The following is an 18,417-nucleotide window of genomic DNA, read 5'->3' as shown; positions in this document are numbered from 1 at the left end:
CTCCAAATGAGCATTATGACCTAGTGCCATTGCCCTGCCTTTTCCCCGTATTGAACCTGCCTCCACCACACTTCCAGGCAGCGCATTCCAGACCCAAACCACTCGCTGTGTGAAAAAGTTTTTTCTCACGTCACATTTGCTTCTTTTGCAAATCACTTTAAATCTGTGGCCTCTCGTACTTGATCCTTTTACGAGCGGGAACATCTTCTCCTAATCTACTCTGTCCAGCCCCCTCATGGTTTTGAACATCTCTATCCAATCCCCTCTTACCCGCCTTCTCTCCAAGGAGACCAGTCCCAGAGGGGGAGGTGATGGTGTAGCGGTATTGTCACTGGACTAGTAATCCAGAGACCCGGGGTGATGCTCCGAGGGCCTGGGTTTGAATCTGACCACAGATGATGGTGGAACTTGAATTCAATAAAAGTCTCAGATTAAAAGTCTAATGGTGAACCATGAAGCCATTGCCGATTGTTGCAAAAACCCATCTGGTTCACTAATATCCTTCAGGGAAGGAAATCTGCCGTCTTTACCCGGTCTGGTCTATATGTGGCTCCACACCCACAGCAATGTGGTTAACTCTTAAATGCCCTCTGAAATAGCCTAGCAGGCCACTCAGTTGTATCAAATCGCTAAAATAGTCAATAAGGAATGAACCTACTGCAGCAGTTCAAGAAGGCGGCTTACCACCACCTTCTCGAGGGCAATGATGGGCAATATGGGCAATAAATGCTGGCCTAGCATTTTAAATTTTAAAAAACCTCTCCAATCTATCTTCGTAACTGATCCCTGCCCTGAAATGAAGAGCAAATTAAGCTAGCAGATTGTCGTAGAATTCCAACTGGTTCACTGGTGTCCTTTAGGAAGGAAACCTGCCATGGCAGAGACACACCACTTAGGGATTTGTGCCAGAATTGGGAGACCTGTCCCACAGATTAATCAAACTGGGTCAAAATCCTGGGAACTCCCTCCCTAACAGCACTGAGGGTGTACCTGCACCACATGGGACTGCAGCGGTTCAAGAAGGCAGCTCACCACCACCTTCTCAAGGACAATTGGGATGGGCAATAAATGCTGGCCTTTTGCAGCAACACCCACATCCTGTGGATAAGTAATAAGTGGCGATGTATCGGGTGAAATGGAAGGTGCAGTCGCCCTCCAGACTTTCTCGTTAAGAATCAACGGTATTCTATGCTTCCTGTTTGATTTAACAAATGTTTTAATAGTACTGTGGTAATTTGTACCATTATCTGAAAACTGCAGTTCGTACGGGACCTTAAGTGTACGGGATGAGGAGGGGGTGTGGATATTGCTGTTAGATAATAAATGCAAGTCTTTCTTTTATAACAGATCCAGAATAAAACCACCCATTATCCTGCCGTGTTGCAACCAGGAGCCTCTAATGCAGGAAGAGTGGAACAGACTTCTGCAGGTTGAAATCCAGTACTCCAATACATTTATTTTTTATGAAAATCATAGAGGTATAAGTTTAGTTGGTACAAATACGGCCAAACTTGCTGAATCACAGCATAATGGCTTCGAAATTATTTTTTCAAAAATCTCTCCACAGCCTCTCTGCCTCCTTCCACATGGGAGTCTCTTCCAACCCTATTGTTTTGACCTTTAATCACAAACGCTCTCGTTTAAATCTCTATATTTTGCTAACACTTGGCCCGTTTACAAAACCTGCTTCTTTTGATCTTATTTTTTTAGTCACCTCCCAAATTCTTTCTCAATTCCCGCCGCAGTCCCTCAACCTCCATTTGTCCCATATTCTGCGGAAGACACGATAAAAGGATCGCGGTGTCATTATTCCCCGCCACCCCCCTTGATCCACCCAAATTCACCCAAAGTGGAGCAAATTAACTGAACCTGGGGACAGCCTCATTCTCTGCAATTTACGGTTTGCAGTCAGTTAAGAGTGAGCCAGTTCTGGGTCAACACCCACCTGATCCCATCCTTCTGAGCTCTGACAGTCAGTTTATCACATTCGGCCCCAGTCGCTTCACCGGCCAAGCGAGTTTGGGTATGAACAAGGGGCATGTCTTTCACCGTCTGCCTCCCCTGCAGGAGCTGAACCGTGGGTCTTGCAAAGTCTCTGATTTTCCTGAAGCATCTTCCAGCTGCAGTCACACACCCCATGGTGCTCCTGGATACTTCTGTTCATACAATACACCAGCCCCAACACAACCCGAAACTCAGATTAAAAAGTTCCACCCCTGTTGCAGTCCAGCGATAGGATTGCTTGCTCTTTACTTACTCTTTCCTTTCAACTATTGTTTGACTGCAAGTTACAATCTTTTTCCATTTTTAAGCTGCTCTAACTCTATAAAAACGGACTTCCACTTGCCAATTTTTCATCACGAGAAGGTCTCACTTCTCTTTTTTTTTTGAAAAACGTACTTTATCCCATAAAATTTCTAAATGAGCCATCACAAAAAGTGCAATCAGGTTCAGCTTTTACAGGCGGATCACGAGGTGCTTCGACGCAACCCGTGAATATGACGATCGTTTGAACGTGGGTCCCTCCTCGCACCTGCCGCAAATGGTACTTAAAAATTTTACCATCCCGGACCGCACCGATCGGCTCCTCGTCGGGGCACAGTTAGCCCATCGCCGCCGCGGCTTCACTCTCGCCTCGGCCTCAGAAAGTTGGGGGGGGCTTGAACGCGACCGGGTGACGCTCCAATGCGGTACCCCGGAGGGAGTGCTGCACTGCCGCAGGTGCCAACTTTCAGAGGCGACGTTAGACCGAGACCTGTTTTCCCTCTCAGGTGCAGGCGTGGCCCGGCTTAGAAGAAGAGCAGGGATGTTTCTCTGGCTCATATTTATTCCTCAAGCAGCTGCACTGAAGCAGACTATCTGGTCTATTAGTGGGAGCTGCTGTGCACACATTTGCTGCAAATTTCCGACATCACAACAGAGGCTGTGCTTCTTGTTTTTAACAAACATGTACTTGATGGGCTGTAAAAACTGCTTTGGGGTCTCCTGAGTTCACAAAGGGTCCTTCAGCTTGTTGTTGTTGTTGGGGGGACAGATTGAGCGCGGGGGCCGTGCGGGCGGCTCCGGGTTTCCCCCGGACCCCTGATGCGGTCGGACCTGCTCCGGTTTCCGGTCATCGGCGCCGCGCTCGGGGCCTCGCGGAGCGGAAAACACCGGGAGAGAGAGAGAGAGAGACCCGGGGACAGGGACAGGGACAGGGACGGGGAGGGAGGAGGTGAGAAACCGGGGGACCCGCGGCGCTCGGGGTAATTCAGCCCGGGCTCTAGGCCTCAGCCCGGAGTTTGTTCTCATTCAGGAGACCGGAGCCCCTCAAAAAACAAAGAATCTCCCTCCCCGTATCCCCCCTCCCTCCCTCCCCGTATCCCCCCCCTCCCTCCCCGTATCCCCCCCCCTCCCTCCCCGTATCCCCCCTCCCTCCCTCCCCGTATCCCCCCCCCTCCCTCCTCTCCCCGTATCCCCCCTCCCTCCCTCCCCGTATCCCCCCTCCCTCCCCTCCCCGTATCCCCCCTCCCTCCCTCCCCGTATCCCCCCTCCCTCCCTCCCCGTATCCCCTCCCTCCCCTCCCTCCCTCCCCGTATCCCCTCCCTCCCTCCTCCCTCCCCGTATCCCCCCTCCCTCCCTCCCTCCCTCCCCGTATCCCCCCTCCCTCCCTCCCTCCCTCCCCGTATCCCCCCTCCCTCCCTCCCTCCCTCCCTGTATCCCCTCCCTCCCTCCCTCCCTCCCTCCCTGTATCCCCCTCCCTCCCTCCCTCCCTCCCTGTATCCCCCTCCCTCCCTCCCTGTATCCCCCTCCCTCCCTCCCCGTATCCCCCTCCCTCCCTCCCCGTATCCCCTCCCTCCCTCCCCGTATCCCCCCCCTCCCTCCCCGTATCCCCCCTCCCTCCCCGTATCCCCCTCCCTCCCCGTATCCCCCCTCCCTCCCTCCCCGTATCCCCCCTCCTCCCTCCCCGTATCCCTCCCTCCCGTATCCCCCCTCCCTCCCTCCCCGTATCCCCCCCGCCCCTATCCCCCCTCCCTCCCTCCGTCCCCGTATCCCCCTCCCTCCCTCCCTCCGTCCCCGTATCCCCCCTCCCTCCCTCCCTCCGTCCCCGTATCCCCCTCCCTCCCTCCCTCCCTCCCCCCTCCCTCCCTCCCTCCCTCCCTCCCGTATCCGTCCTCCCTCCCTCCCTCCCCGTATCCCCCCTCCCTCCCTCCCCGTATCCCCCTCCCTCCCTCCCGTATCCCCCCTCCTCCCTCCCTCCCCGTATCCCCCTCCCTCCCTCCCTCCCCGTATCCCCCCTCCCTCCCTCCCTCCCCGTATCCCCCCTCCCTCCCTCCCTCCCCGTATCCCCCCTCCCTCCCTCCCTCCCCGTATCCCCCCTCCCTCCCTCCCTCCCCGTATCCCCCCTCCCTCCCCTCCCCTCCCCGTATCCCCCCTCCCTCCCTCCCTCCCCGTATCCCCCCTCCCTCCCTCCCTCCCCGTATCCCCCTCCCTCCCTCCCTCCCCGTATCCCCCCTCCCTCCCTCCCTCCCCGTATCCCCCCTCCCTCCCTCCCTCCCCGTATCCCCCCTCCCTCCCTCCCTCCCGTATCCCCCCTCCCTCCCTCCCTCCCCGTATCCCCCCTCCCTCCCTCCCTCCCCGTATCCCCCCTCCCTCCCTCCCTCCCCGTATCCCCCCTCCCTCCCTCCCTCCCCGTATCCCCCCTCCCTCCCTCCCTCCCCGTATCCCCCCTCCCTCCCTCCCTCCCCGTATCCCCCCTCCCTCCCTCCCCGTATCCCCCTCCCTCCCTCCCCGTATCCCCCCTCCCTCCCTCCCCGTATCCCCCCTCCCTCCCTCCCTCCCCGTATCCCCCTCCCTCCCCCTCCCTCCCCGTATCCCCCCTCCCTCCCTCCCCGCATCCCCCCTCCCTCCCCTCCCCGCATCCCCCCTCCCTCCCTCCCTCCCTCCCTCCCTCCCCGTATCCCCCCTCCCTCCTCCCTCCCCGTACCCCCCTCCCTCCCTCCCTCCCTCCCCGTATCCCCCCTCCCTCCCTCCCTCCCCGTATCCCCCCTCCCTCCCTCCCTCCCCGTATCCCCCTCTCCCTCCCTCCCCGTATCCCCCTCTCCCTCCCCGTATCCACCTCCCTCCCTCCCCGTATCCCCCTCCCTCCCTCCCGGTATCCCCCCTCCCTCCCTCCCTCCCCCCCCGTATCTCCCCTCCCCGTATCCCTCCCTCCCTCCCTCCCTCCCTCCCTCCCCCCTCCCCCCCTCCCTCCCTCCCTCCCCCCCTCCCTCCCTCCCTCCCTCCCCCCCTCCCTCCCTCCCCCCTCCCTCCCTCCCTCCCTCCCCCCTCCCTCCCTCCCTCCCCCCCTCCCTCCCTCCCTCCCCGTATCCCCCCTCCCTCCCTCCCTCCCCGTATCCCCCCTCCCTCCCTCCCCGTATCCCCCCTCCCTCCCTCCCTCCCCGTATCCCCCCTCCCTCCCTCCCTCCCCGTATCCCCCTCCCCTCCCTCCCTCGCTCCCCGTATCCCCCCTCCCTCCCTCCCTCCCCGTATCCCCCCTCCCTCCCTCCCTCCCCGTATCCCCCCTCCCTCCCTCCCTCCCCGCATCCCCCTCCCTCCCTCCCCGCATCCCCCTCCCTCCCTCCCCGCATCCCCCCTCCCTCCCTCCCTCCCTCCCCGTATCCCCCCTCCCTCCCTCCCTCCCTCCCCGTATCCCCCTCCCTCCCTCCCTCCCTCCCGTATCCCCCTCCCTCCCTCCCTCCCCGTATCCCCCCTCCCTCCCTCCCTCCCCGTATCCCCCCTCCCTCCCTCCCTCCCCGTATCCCCCCTCCCTCCCTCCCTCCCCGTATCCCCCTCCCTCCCTCCTGGTATCCCCCCTCCCTCCCTCCCTCCCCCCCCGTATCTCCCCTCCCGTATCCCCCCTCCCTCCCTCCCCCTATCCCCCCTCCCTCTACCCCCCTCCCTCTACCCCCCCTCCCTCTACCCCCCCTCCCTCCCCCCCTCCCTCCCTCCCCCTTCCCCCTCCCTCATCCCCCCTCCCCCCTCCCCCTATCCCCCCTCCCTCCCCGTATCCCCCCTCCCTCCCTCCCCTCCTCCCTCCCCGTGTCCCCCCTCCCTCCCCGGTTCCCCCCTCCCTCCCCGTGTCCCCCCTCCCTCCCCGTGTCCCCGCTCCCTCCCCGTGTCCCCCTCCCTCCCCGTGTCCCCCTCCCTCCCCGTGTCCCCCTCCCTCCCCGTGTCCCCCTCCCTCCCCGTGTCCCCCTCCCTCCCCGTGTCCCTCCTCCCTCCCTCCCCGTATCCCCCTCCCTCCCTCCCTCCCCGTATCCCCCTCCCTCCCTCCCTCCCCGTATCCCCCCTCCCTCCCTCCCTCCCCGTATCCCCCCTCCCTCCCTCCCTCCCTCCCCGTATCCCCCTCCCTCCCTCCCTCCCCGTATCCCCCCTCCCTCCCTCCCTCCCCGTATCCCCCCTCCCTCCCTCCCAACCGTATCCCCCCTCCCTCCTCCCAACCGTATCCCCCCTCCCTCCCTCCCTCCCTCACCGTATCCCCCCTCCCTCTCTCCCTCCCCGTATCCCCCCTCCCTCCCTCCCCTATCCCCCCTCCCTCCCTCCCTCCCCGTATGCCCCCTCCCTCCCTCCCTCCCCGTATCCTCCCTCCCTCCCTCCCGTATCCCCCTCCCTCCCTCCCCGTATCCCCCCTCCCTCCCTCCCTCCCCCTATCCCCCCTCCCTCCCTCCCCCTATCCCCCTCCCTCCTCCCCCTATCCCCCCTCCCTCCCTCCCCCTATCCCCCCTCCCTCCCTCCCCGTATCCCCCCTCCCTCCCTCCCCGTATCCCCCCTCCCTCCCTCCCCGTATCCCCCCTCCCTCCCTCCCTCCCCCTATCCCCCCTCCCTTCCTCCCTCCCCCTATCCCCCCTCCCCTATCCCCCCTCCCTCCCTCCCCCATCCCCCCTCCCTCCCCCTATCCACCCTCCCTCCCTCCCCCTATCCACCCTCCCCCATCCCCCCTCCCTCCCTCTCCCTATCCCCCCTCCCTCCCTCTATCCCCCCTCCCTCCCTCTATCCCCCTCCCTCCCTCTATCCCCCCTCCCTCCCTCTATCCCCCCCCCTTCCCCCCCTCCCCCCCTCCCTCCCTCCCTCCATCCCTCCCTCCCTCCCTCCCCATATCCCCCTCCCTCCCTCCCTCCCTCCCTCCCCCCCTCCCTCCCTCCCTCCCCCCTCCCTCCCCCCCTCCACCCCTCCATCCCCGTGTCCCCCCTGCCTCCCCGTGTCCCCCCTCCCTCCCCGTGTCCCCCCTCCCTCCCTCCCCGTATGCCCCCTCCCTCCCTCCCCGTATGCCCCCTTCCCTCCCCGTATCCCCCCTCCCTCCCTCCCTCCCTCCCCGTATCCCCCCTCCCTCCCTCCCAACCGTATTCCCCCCCCTCCCTCCCTCCCTCCCTCCCCGTATCACCCCTCCCTCCCTCCCTCACCGTATCCCCCCTCCCTCCCTCCCTCCCCGTATCCCCCCTCCCTCCCTCCCTCCCCTATCCCCCCTCCCTCCCTCCCTCCCCGTATCCCCCCTCCCTCCCTCCCTCCCCGCATCCCCCTCCCTCCCTCCCTCCCCGTATCCCACCTCCCTCCCTCCCCGTATCCCCCCTCCCTCCCTCCCTCCCCGTATCCCCCTCCCTCCCCGTATCCCCCCTCCCTCCCCGTATCCCCCCTCCCTCCCTCCCCGTATCCCGCCTCCCTCCCTCCCCGTATCCCCTCCCTCCCTCCCTCCCCGTATCCCCCCTCCTCCCTCCCCGTATCCCCTCTCCCTCCCTCCCTCCCGTATCCCCCTCCCCTCCCTCCCCGTATCCCCCCTCCCTCCTCCCCGTATCCCCCTCCCTCCCTCCCTCCCCGTATCCCCCTCCCTCCCTCCCCGTATCCCCCCTCCCTCCCTCCCTCCCGTATCCCCCCTCCCTCCCTCCCTCCCTCCCCGTATCCCCCCTCCTCCCCGTATCTCCCCTCCTCCCTCCCCGTATCCCCCCTCCCTCCCTCCCCGTATCCCCCCTCCCTCCCTCCCCCAATCCCCCTCCCTCCCTCCCTCCCCGTATCCCCCCTCCTCCCCCTCCCCCCCTCCCCGTATCCCCCTCCCTCCCCCCTCCCTCCCCCCTCCCCGTATCCCCCCTCCCCCCTCCCCGTATCCCCCTCCCTCCCTCCCCGTATCCCCCCTCCCTCCCTCCCCGTATCCCCCCTCCCTCCCTCCCCGTATCCCCCCTCCCTCCCTTACCCGTATCCCCCCTCCCTCCCTCCCCGTATCCCCCCTCCCTCCCTCCCCGTATCCCCCCTCCCTCCCTCCCCGTATCCCCCCTCCCTCCCTCCCCGTATCCCCCCTACCTCCCTCCCCGTACCCCCCCTCCGTCCCTCCCCCTATCCCCCTCCCTCCCTCCCCCTATCCCCCTCCCCTATCCCCCCTCCCCTCCCCTATCCCCCTCTCCCTCCCTCCCCCTATCCCCCTCCCTCCCTCTATCCCCCCTCCCTCCTCCTATCCCCCCTCCCTCCCTCCATCCCCCCTCCCTCCCTCCCTACCTCCCTCCCCCTATCCTCCCTCCCTCCCCGTGTCCCCCCTCCCTCCCTCCCTCCCTCCCTCCCGTGTCCCTCCTCCCTCCCCGTGTCCCCCTCCCTCCCCGTGTCCCCACCTCCCTCCCCGTATACCCCCTCCCTTCCCCCCTCCCTTCCCCCCTCCCTCCCGTATCCCCCCTCCCTCCCCCCTCCCTCCCCCCCTCCCTCCCCGTATCCCCTCTCCCCGTATCCCCCCTCCCTCCCTCCCTCCCCGTATCACCCCTCCCTCCCTCCCCGTATCCCCCCTCCCTCCCTCCCCGTATCCCCCCTCCCCCCCTCCCCGTATCCCCCCTCCCTCCCCCCCTCCCCGTATCCCCCCTCCCTCCCCCCTCCCCGTATCCCCCCCTCCCCGTATCCCCCCCTCCCCGTATCTCCCCTCCCTCTCCCCCTCCCTCCCCCCCTCCCTGTTTCCCCCTCCCTCCCCCCCTCCCCGTATCCCCCCCCCTCCCTCCCTCCCCGTATCCCCCCTCCCTCCCTCCCTCCCCGTATCCCCCCTCCCTCCCCGTATCCCCCCTCCTTCCCTCCCCGTATCCCCCCTCCCTCCCTCCCTCCCTCCCCGTATCCCCCCTCCCTCCCTCCCTCCCCGTATCCCCCTCCCTCCCTCCCTCCCTGTTTCCCCCTCCCTCCCTCTCCGTATCCCCCTCCCTCCCCCCCTCCCTGTATCCCCCCTCCCTGTATCCCCCCTCCCTCCCTCCCTCCTCCCCTCCCCGTATCCCCCTCCCTCCCTCCCTCCCTCCCCGTATCCCCCCTCCCTCCCTCCCTCCCCGTATCCCCCCTCCCTCCCTCCCTCCCTGTTTCCCCCCTCCCTCCCTCTCCGTATCCCCCTCCCTCCCCCCCTCCTGTATCCCCCCTCCCTGTATCCCCCTCCCTCCCTCCCTCCTCCCCTCCCCGTATCCCCCCTCCCTCCCTCCCTCCCCGTATCCCCCCTCCCCCCCTCCCTCCCCGTATCCCCCCTCCCTCCCTCCCTCCCTCCCCGTATCCCCCCTCCATCCCTCCCTCCCGTATATCCCCTCCCTCCCTCCCTCCCTCCCTCCCTCCCTCCCTCCCCGTATCCCTCCCTCCCCCCTCCCCGTATCCTCCCTCCTTCCCCCCTCCCCGTATCCCCCTCCCTCCCTCCCCGTATCCCCCCTCCCTCCCTCCCCGTATCCCCCCTCCCTCCCTCCCTCCCCGTATCCCCCCTCCCTCCCTCCCTCCCTCCCCGTATCCCCCCCTCCCTCCCTTCCTCCCCGTATCCCCCCTCCCTCCCCGTATCCCCCTCCCTCCCCGTATCCCCCCTCCCTCCCTCCCCGTATCCCCCCTCCCTCCCTCCCTCCCTCCCCGTATCCCCCCTCCCTCCCTCCCCGTATCCCCCCTCCCTCCCTCCCCGTATCCCCCCTCCCTCCCCGTATCCCCCCTCCCTCCCTCCCCGTATCCCCCCTCCCTCCCTCCCCGTATCCCCCCTCCCTCCCTCCCCGTATCCCCCTCCCTCCCTCCCCGTATCCCCCCTCCCTCCCTCCCCGTATCCCCCCTCCCTCCCTCCCCGTATCCCCCCTCCCTCCCCGTATCCCCCCTCCCTCCCTCCCCGTATCCCCCCTCCCTCCCTCCCCGTATCCCCCCTCCCTCCCCGTATCCCCCTCCCTCCCTCCCCGTATCCCCCCTCCCTCCCTCCCCGTATCCCCCCTCCCTCCCTCCCTCCCTCCCCGTATCCCCCCTCCCTCCTTCCTCCCTCCCTCCCCGTATCCCCCCTCCCTCCCTTCCTCCCTCCCCGTATCCCCCCCTCCCTCCCTTCCTCCCCGTATCCCCCTCCCTCCCCGTATCCCCCCTCCCTCCCCGTATCCCCCCTCCCTCCCTCCCCGTATCCCCCCTCCCTCCCTCCCTCCCTCCCCGTATCCCCCCTCCCTCCCTCCCCGTATCCCCCCTCCCTCCCTCCCCGTATCCCCCCTCCCTCCCTCCCCGTATCCCCCTCCCTCCCTCCCCGTATCCCCCCTCCCTCCCTCCCCGTATCCCCCTCCTTCGTCCCCGTATCCCCCTCCCTCCCCGTCTCCCCCTCCCTCCCTCCCTCCCCGTCTCCCCTCCCTCCCTCTCCCCGTCTCCCCCTCCCTCCCTCCCTCCCCGTCTCCCCCTCCTCCCCCACTCCCCCTCCCGCCACCGGTTCTCCCCCCGTTGTGAGCCCATGACTTTGTGAATCAGGAACAAATCCTTCCCCTGTCACTTGCCAATTTCTCCTTTCACTCTTCTGATTCTCTCTGATCCTTCCGCATCTTTTTTTTTTCTCTGGTTGCCTGTGCATGTTACTTATGCCCTTTACCATATCCTGATTTCCCCTGTAACAATTTACGGCCCATTCGGTGTGCCTGCTCATGGTGTTTCTCTCCCCCTCTCCTCTCCCTTGTCCTGATCCTCCTTTAAATGCTTTTTATCTGTAATACATGGGTGTTTACAGCTAAAACATCAACTGACTTATGTTCACTTGATAGATGCTGTTTGATTTTTTTTGGGTGTCCCCAAGCTGTTCTGTTTTGTTTCAAATTTCTACCATATGTAATATTTTTTGCTTTACGTTCTGGAAAGTTCCCCCTTCTCCGTGGGGAACTGGCACCTGCTGATTTGTGCTGCTTTTGTCCACATGACTAAACGCCAGCCGCGGTCACTGAATAATTTCTTTCACACTATTGGTCACTTGCAACTGATCCAACCTGTTGGGGAGTTTCAAACGAAAACAGAAAACGTGAGAAAAAATTCAGCAGGCCCGGCAGCATCTGTGGAGAGAGAAACAGAGTTAACGTTATGGACTCGAAACATTAACTCTGTTTCTTTGTCCACAGATGCTGCTAGACCTGCTGAGCTTTTCCAGCGTTTTCCGCTTTTATTCATGAATGTCTCAATGTTGCTTGCTTGCTTACTGAATTCATTGCTCGATCAAATTGTGATTTTATTTTCAGTTTGTTGCAGCTGTAAAGAGAAAGCACAATGTCTCTCTACGACGACTTGGGTGTGGAAACCAGTGACTCAAAGACAGAGGGCTGGTCAAAAAACTTCAAACTCCTTCAGTCTCAGCTGCAAGTGAAGAAAGCAACGCTTACACAAGCAAAGGTAACACTTTAATACAAACAAAATACTGTTTGGATGCTGGAAATCTGAAATAAAAACAGAAAATTCTGGAAAATCTCAGCGGGCCTGACGGCATCTGTGGAGAGAGAAACAGAGTTAATGTTTTGCATCCAATGTGGCTTGTTCGGAACTCAGAGTTCTGGAGAAGAGTCATACGGACTTGAAATGTTATCCCTGTTTCTCTTTCCACAGAGGCTGCTGGACCTGCTGGGTTTTTGCAGAATTTTCTGTTTTTACTCCCCGAGAGATATTTTCCTCAGTCTTTTTGTGTCGTGCATCTTGTGCGCCTGAGCAGAGAGTTGCTTCTGCATTTCAACTTTGATACCGGCCACTAAAATGCATTGAATCTTGTCCTGGGCTATTTGTCCTCGTCTTGTGCCCAATATCCGCTCAACATTTGATATGGCGCCATGGGTGAGATTGCAGTGAAGTGGTATGAACTGAATCATGTACCTTTGTGGCTCGTGAAGCTTCCAGTTTCTACAGAGGTCAAGGGAAAAGTGATGAGTGCCTCGATTGCAGATCCCGGAGGCCAGATAATCAATGAAAGTGTTTATTGGCTCCCCCTTTTATGGTAGAAGAAAGCTGTAAAACATTGTTGGCAGGTAAATAGGATGGAAAATTATTTTAAAAAGCAAAATGATGGACTGTTTTTTTGATGAACCAGTTTAAGTGACTTTTATTACTTTATGGTTATTCACAGTTTATCTCCTGTGAGGTCCCAATTGTGATAGTGTTTATCAGTAGGAGTTATGTTTCTTTTTTCAATTATGGGATGTGGACTTTGCCCAGCCCTGGTTGTCCTTGACAAGGTGGTGGTGAGCTGCCTTCTTGAACTGCTGCGTAGGGGCACCCACAGTGCTGTTAGGAAGGGAGTTCCAGGATTTTGACCCAGTGAAAGTGAAGGAACGGCGATATATTTCCAAGTCAGGATGGTGAGTGGCTTGGAGGGGAACCTGCAGGTGGTGGTGTTCCCATGTATCTGCTGCCCTTGTCCTTCTAGATGGTAGCTGACATGGGTTGGAAGGTGTTGTCAAAGGAGCCTTGGTGAGATCCTGCAGTGCATCTGTTACTGTCAATGTGTTGTGGTGAGATGATTTATTAAAGATTTTCTGTTGGTATTTGCCATCTTTTCAGTGGGATGACTCTGTTTTTCAAGAAAGTGGCACTGATTCTAATTCACGTCTGCCATTGTTTTTAGACCCAACGTTCAAAGCAGAGCACAGTTTTAGCTCCAGTAATAGACCTAAAGCGAGGCAGCTCTGGGGATGACAGACAGATTATTGACACGCCACCTCATATAGCATCTGGTTTAAAGGTAAGAATCTCTATAAAGTCTAATGATTCATGTCTTATTGTTTTTAAATATATTTTTATTGCTCTTTCCCGAGGCTGTTGACTCCTTGCTGGAACTGTGGTCGGGGTAGTTATAGTACCACAGCTCTAAGCATCCCTGGGACCTCTCCCAAAGTGGCTATCGGGAATACTGAGGCTACGACTTGATTCAGCAGAAATGACTGGATAGCAATCGGAAATGGAAACCCGCAGTGATTGCTGGCTCCTTTAATCTAGGCACCAGTACCAGCAGCCTGGCTCAGATCAACCAACAGAGAGTGGTTGAATTATGTTTTATTTCAAACAAAAGCAAGGAATCGTGTATCGGTTTCACAGATTTGCCAATTTAAGGTTTACCTGTAAGTTACACTGCAGGTTGCATCCGTAGTGGATACTTTGAGGTTAACAGGAAAACCACAAACATTGGAAATCGGAAATAATACAGAACGTTCCAGAACTGCAGAGGATGAGGCCATACAGCATGTGTTGGGGATAAGCATTAATACTATGGGCGGGATCTTTCATCATAAATGTTTAGAACATTATTTTGGTGTTTCACTTTTTAGAACTAAAACGTTTGTAAAAATGTGTTCTTGAAAAATCAGTTGCAATAATTAGGATGTGATCTCACTGCTACAAGATATAAAGATATTGCCCCATAGGGATGATATCGGAATGATATGATTTGATTTTGATCCTGGCAGGTGAAGCGAAATACTCACTCGACATTTCCATTTTTACCCCATTTTGAATGGCCCCGACCTGAAGGCTGTGACTCTAGCTCAGGGTTGTGTTCGGCAAGTGCTGACCTTCCCCCGTGGCTATTTTTGATTAATGACCTAGACCTTGGTGTACAGGGCACAATTTCAAAATTTGCAGATGACACGTAACATGGCAGTATTATGTATCATGAGGAAGATGGTGCAGAACTTCAAAAGGAGGTAGACGGATTGGTGGAATGGGCAGACAAGTGGCAGATGAAATTTAATGCAGAGAAGTGTGAGGTAATTCATTTTAGTAGGAAGAACAGGGAGAGACAATATAAAATAAAGAGTATGATTCGAAAGGGGGGCTGGAGCAGAGGAACCTGAGGGTATACGTGCGTAAGTCATTGTAGCTGTCAGGACAGGTTGAGAGAGTGATTAAAAAAGCATATGGCATCTTGGGCTTTTTCAATAGATGCATAGATTACTAAAGCAAGGAAGTTGTGATAAATCTGTATAAAATACTGGTTCAGCTTCAACTGGAGTATTGCATTCAGTTCTGGATGCCACAATTTAGGAAGGATGTGAAGGCATTAGAGTGGGTGCAGAAAAATTTCATGAGAATGGTTATAGGGATCAGGCATTTTAGTTGCATATATTGGAGAGGCTAGGGCTGTCCTGCTTGGAGAAGAGAATGTTGAGAAGAGATTTGATTGAGTTATTCAAAATCATGAGCCTGGACAGAGTAGATAGAGAGAAACTGCTCCCATTGGTGGAAGAATTGAGAATCAGGACACAGATTTAATGCGATCAGCAAAAGAAGCAATGGCGACATGAGGAGAAACTTCTTTAAGCAGTGAATAGTCAGGTTCTGGAATGCACTGTTTGAGAGTCTGGTGGAGGCAGATTCACTAATGGCTTTCAAAAGAGAATTAGATCATTATCTGAAGAGGAAAAATTTGAAGCTGTGAGGAAAAGTTGGGGGAAAGGCACTAGGTGAGTTTCTCTTGCAGAAAACTGGTACAGACATGCTGGGCCGAATGGCCTGCTCCTGTGGTGTAACCATTCTATGATTCTTCATGTACGATGTAAGCAGCATTCTTAACCTTTTGATGGGGGTCATGTAGGTAAAAGGAGGTACTGTTTGCTTTATTATTTAGTACATAAAATATTGTCACTCCTTCCAAGGACCCTGTACCGAGTGGATTCTCTACAGGAGAGGTCTTGATCCCACTGGCCGATGAGTATGATCCCATGTACCCAAATGACTATGAGAAAGTAGTGAAACGGCAGCGTGAGGACAGACAGCGACAGCGGGAGCTGGAACGACAGAAAGAAATTGAAGAAAGAGAAAAGTAAGTCTTTGGAAAGCCGTGATTGTTTTCTCGCCGTTGAAGGAAGAGTGCAAGAATACTAGCTCACCTGTTGCATTAGCTTTTCAGATAGCAAGGTTTAAGTTTCAGGGTTTGGACATAATAGTTTTAAAATGTTCTTAATATCAACAAAGCTACCTGCTTCTATCGCTCAGAAACAATGACATTGGCCCCATAATATGATGTGCCAGATTATCCACTGGGCCTGTTGTGAAGTTTCAACATTGCTTTTATGTTCCCACTTCTTTTCCTTGCAATTTCCTCTGTGCTATCTGGGAATTCTCTAAATGGAAATCTGAACAACAGCTTAGTTTCAGACATTTTGCACAAGGCAGCGTGGGCATGCCAAGAGTGTTTGGGTAGATTTTTTTTTCAGAAAAATTGAGTCAAGCGTATGAAAGATGCGGTAGTGTACGACAGCGACACTACCACTTGGGGCTACTGGGCCTCTTTGATGTGGGGAAGTGAGAATTAAGGGGACCTAGTAGATCATTATGAATGCATTCAATAGTGTGGATACGGAAAAATTGTTTCCACCAGTTCAGAACAAGCGGGCATTAATAAAAGATAGCTACTAACACATCAAATTAAGAATTTAGAAGGGATTTCTTTATTTAGAGGGTTGTGTGAAAGTGGAACTTTAGACTGCATGGATTGGTTGAAGCAGACACCATTGATACATTTAAGAGGAGAATTGACTTGTGCATGATGGAGTTGGGAATAGTGGGATATTGGGGGGGGTGTCGAGGTGGGGGTGGTGTAGTGTAGAGAGAGGTAATTAAATGGGAGGAAGCTTGTTTGAAGAGCTTATCCTGGCATAGACCAGTTTAGCCTAATGCTGTAGATACTGTGTAATTCTATGATTCACCGCGAATATTGCCACTATAGGTCCAGCAGCACTGTACTCGTGTATAAAATAATATGTACTTGTCTAGTATGCTAATTTCTACATTAAAATATCCAGGCGTAGGAAAGAGAGACATGAACAACCTAGTGGGTTCTCGAGAAGACCAGATCCAGACTCGGATGAAGATGATGATGAAAGAGAAAAAGAAAGGCGGAAAAGAAGTAGGTACCATTGCGGTCTTTACAGCGCGAGGTTGGTTAGTTTCAATTTCTTTTCACTCAGAGATTGCATTTATTTCTGCTCAGGCAGAAGTTTTCATCAGTTGAAAATTCTTTATTTTGTTGTATTTTAGGTATGGGAGGAGCAGCAATTGCCCCACCTTCATCACTTGTTGAAAAGGACAAAGAACGTAAGTACAATGAATAATGCTGTAAACTCAATTTGTTTTGATTGTCAAATATTTTTCACTGATGGTTGGTTAAACATTTTGCAAAGATATACTTCCTACAATGCAGGTATTTGTGTCTTGGGACATCTTTTGTTGGGGACTTGCACTGCAGTATTTGGAACTTCGATTTCTTTGTAACTATATGTGCCTCACTCACTGATTTTTATGCAGTTCTGAAAGGTTGGACATCCTTCCATTGAGGGGCTCACTGACCTTACAGTTTCCAGTTTTTGGTGAAGGATCATCATCCTAAACATTAACTTGACTTTTTTCTTTGCAGATGCTGATGGCCTGCTGTGCGTTTCCTGTTTGTATTTCAGACTTATCGCGTTTCCAGTTTATTTTTATTTCAAAACAGATTACTGTGACATCAAACCTACTCATTTCTGTTACTTTGTTTTAAAGACCATTTATACGATATTGAAAGAAAATAATTGTCTAATTAACATACAATAAATTAAACTGTTCAACACTTGGAAAGGTTTATTCACAGAGAAACCTTCCGATGAACACACTGAGACTGCTCAAATACCTCATTTTGATAATCAAATGGTAGCCAAAGCTTTAGGGAGGCAGTTAATTGTATAATAAATGACAATTGAATTGCAACTGGAAGATTAGGTGATGATCTAAGTAATCTGTTTAAGATAATCAAAGGATTTGATTGTGTTGTTCGTGAGACTGTGGCGTAGTAACCTCATCCTGGCATATCCCCCACTCTACCATTACCATCAAGCCAAGGGTTCAATGAAGAGTGCAGGAGGGCAAGCCAGGAGTAGCACCAGGCATATCTAAAAATGAGGTGTCAACCTGGTGAACCTACAACACAGGACTACTTGCATGCATGTGCTGGACAACCAACAATCCCACAACTAAAGGATCAGATCAAAACTCTGCAGTCCTATCACATCCAGTTGTGAATGGTAGTGGCAAATTAAACAACTAACAGGAGGAGGAGAGTCCACAAATATCCTCATCCTCAATGATGGAGCCCAGCACAGCAGTGCAAAGACAAGGCTGAAACATTTGCACCTATCTTCAGCCACATGTGCCAAGTGAATGATCCATCTCTGCACCACAGATGTCAGCCTTCAGCCAATTCGATTCACTCCATGTGATATCAAGAAATGGTTGAAGGCATTGGATACTGTAGAGATTATGGACCTGACACCATCCCGGCAATAGTACTGAAGTGCCTAGCCAAGCTGTCCCAGGACAGCTACAACACTGGTATCTATATGACAGTGTGGAAAATTGCCCAGGTATGATATGTCCACAAAAAGCAGAGCAAATCCAATCTGCCAATTACCACCCCATCAGCCTCCTCTCGATCATCACCAAAGCGATGGAAGATGTTGTCAGTGCTATCAAGCGGAACTTACTCAGCAATAACCTGCTCACTGATGCTTGGGTTGGATTCCGCCAGGGCCACTCAGCTCATGACCTCATTACAACCTTGGTCCAAGCATGAACAAAAGAGCTGAACTCCAGAGGGGAGGTGAGAGTGACTGCCCTTGACATCAAAGCAACATTTGACCAAGCGTAGCATCAAGGAGCCTTGACAAAACTTAAGTCAATGGGAATTGGAGGGGAAAACACTCTACTGGTTGGAGTTATGCCTAGCACAAAAGAAGATGGTTGTTGGTGTTGGAGGCTAATCATCTCAGTCCCGGGACATTACTGCAGGAGTTCCTCAGGGCAGAGTCCTAGGCCCAACCATCTTCTGCTGCTTCGTTAATGACCTTCCCTCCATCGGAAGGTCAGAAGTGGGGATGTTCGCTGATGATTGCACAATGTTCAGCCCCATTTGCAACTCCTCAGACAAGAGCAGTCAGCAGTCTGTGTCCATGTGCAGCAAGACCTGGACAATATTCGTGCTTGGCCTGATAGGTGGTAAGTGACATTCGTGCCACATAAGTGCCAGGCCAGTGATCATCTCCAACAAGAGAGAATCTCCCCATGACATTCAATGGCATTACCATCACTGAATCCCCCACTATCAACATTCTGGGTGTTACCATTTACCAGAAACTGAACTGGACTAGCCATATAAATACTGTGGCTACAATAACAGGTCAGGGGCTA

The 18,417-nt window shown here is 56.0% G+C and overlaps 1 protein-coding gene across 1 annotated transcript in view; it reads left to right on the top strand.

The window, feature by feature from the left end:
• The first annotated feature begins 3,083 nt into the window (after positions 1–3,083).
• The window catches only part of rbm17 (RNA binding motif protein 17), a 31,340-nt gene continuing 16,006 nt past the window's right edge, over positions 3,084–18,417 (top strand). The window contains exons 1-6 of the mRNA XM_078535596.1: positions 3,084–3,214; positions 11,457–11,607; positions 12,827–12,943; positions 14,853–15,019; positions 16,002–16,105; positions 16,237–16,293. Of these exons, the coding sequence (XP_078391722.1) occupies positions 11,485–11,607; positions 12,827–12,943; positions 14,853–15,019; positions 16,002–16,105; positions 16,237–16,293 (568 nt within the window). The 5' untranslated portion in view covers positions 3,084–3,214; positions 11,457–11,484. The remainder of the gene's footprint in view (positions 3,215–11,456; positions 11,608–12,826; positions 12,944–14,852; positions 15,020–16,001; positions 16,106–16,236; positions 16,294–18,417) is intronic.

The sequence above is a fragment of the Cetorhinus maximus genome, unplaced genomic scaffold, assembly GCF_964194155.1.
Source record: "Cetorhinus maximus unplaced genomic scaffold, sCetMax3.hap1.1 HAP1_SCAFFOLD_549, whole genome shotgun sequence".
Taxonomy (NCBI): Eukaryota; Metazoa; Chordata; class Chondrichthyes; order Lamniformes; family Cetorhinidae; genus Cetorhinus; species Cetorhinus maximus.
This window is presented reverse-complemented; position numbering and strand designations above follow the sequence as displayed.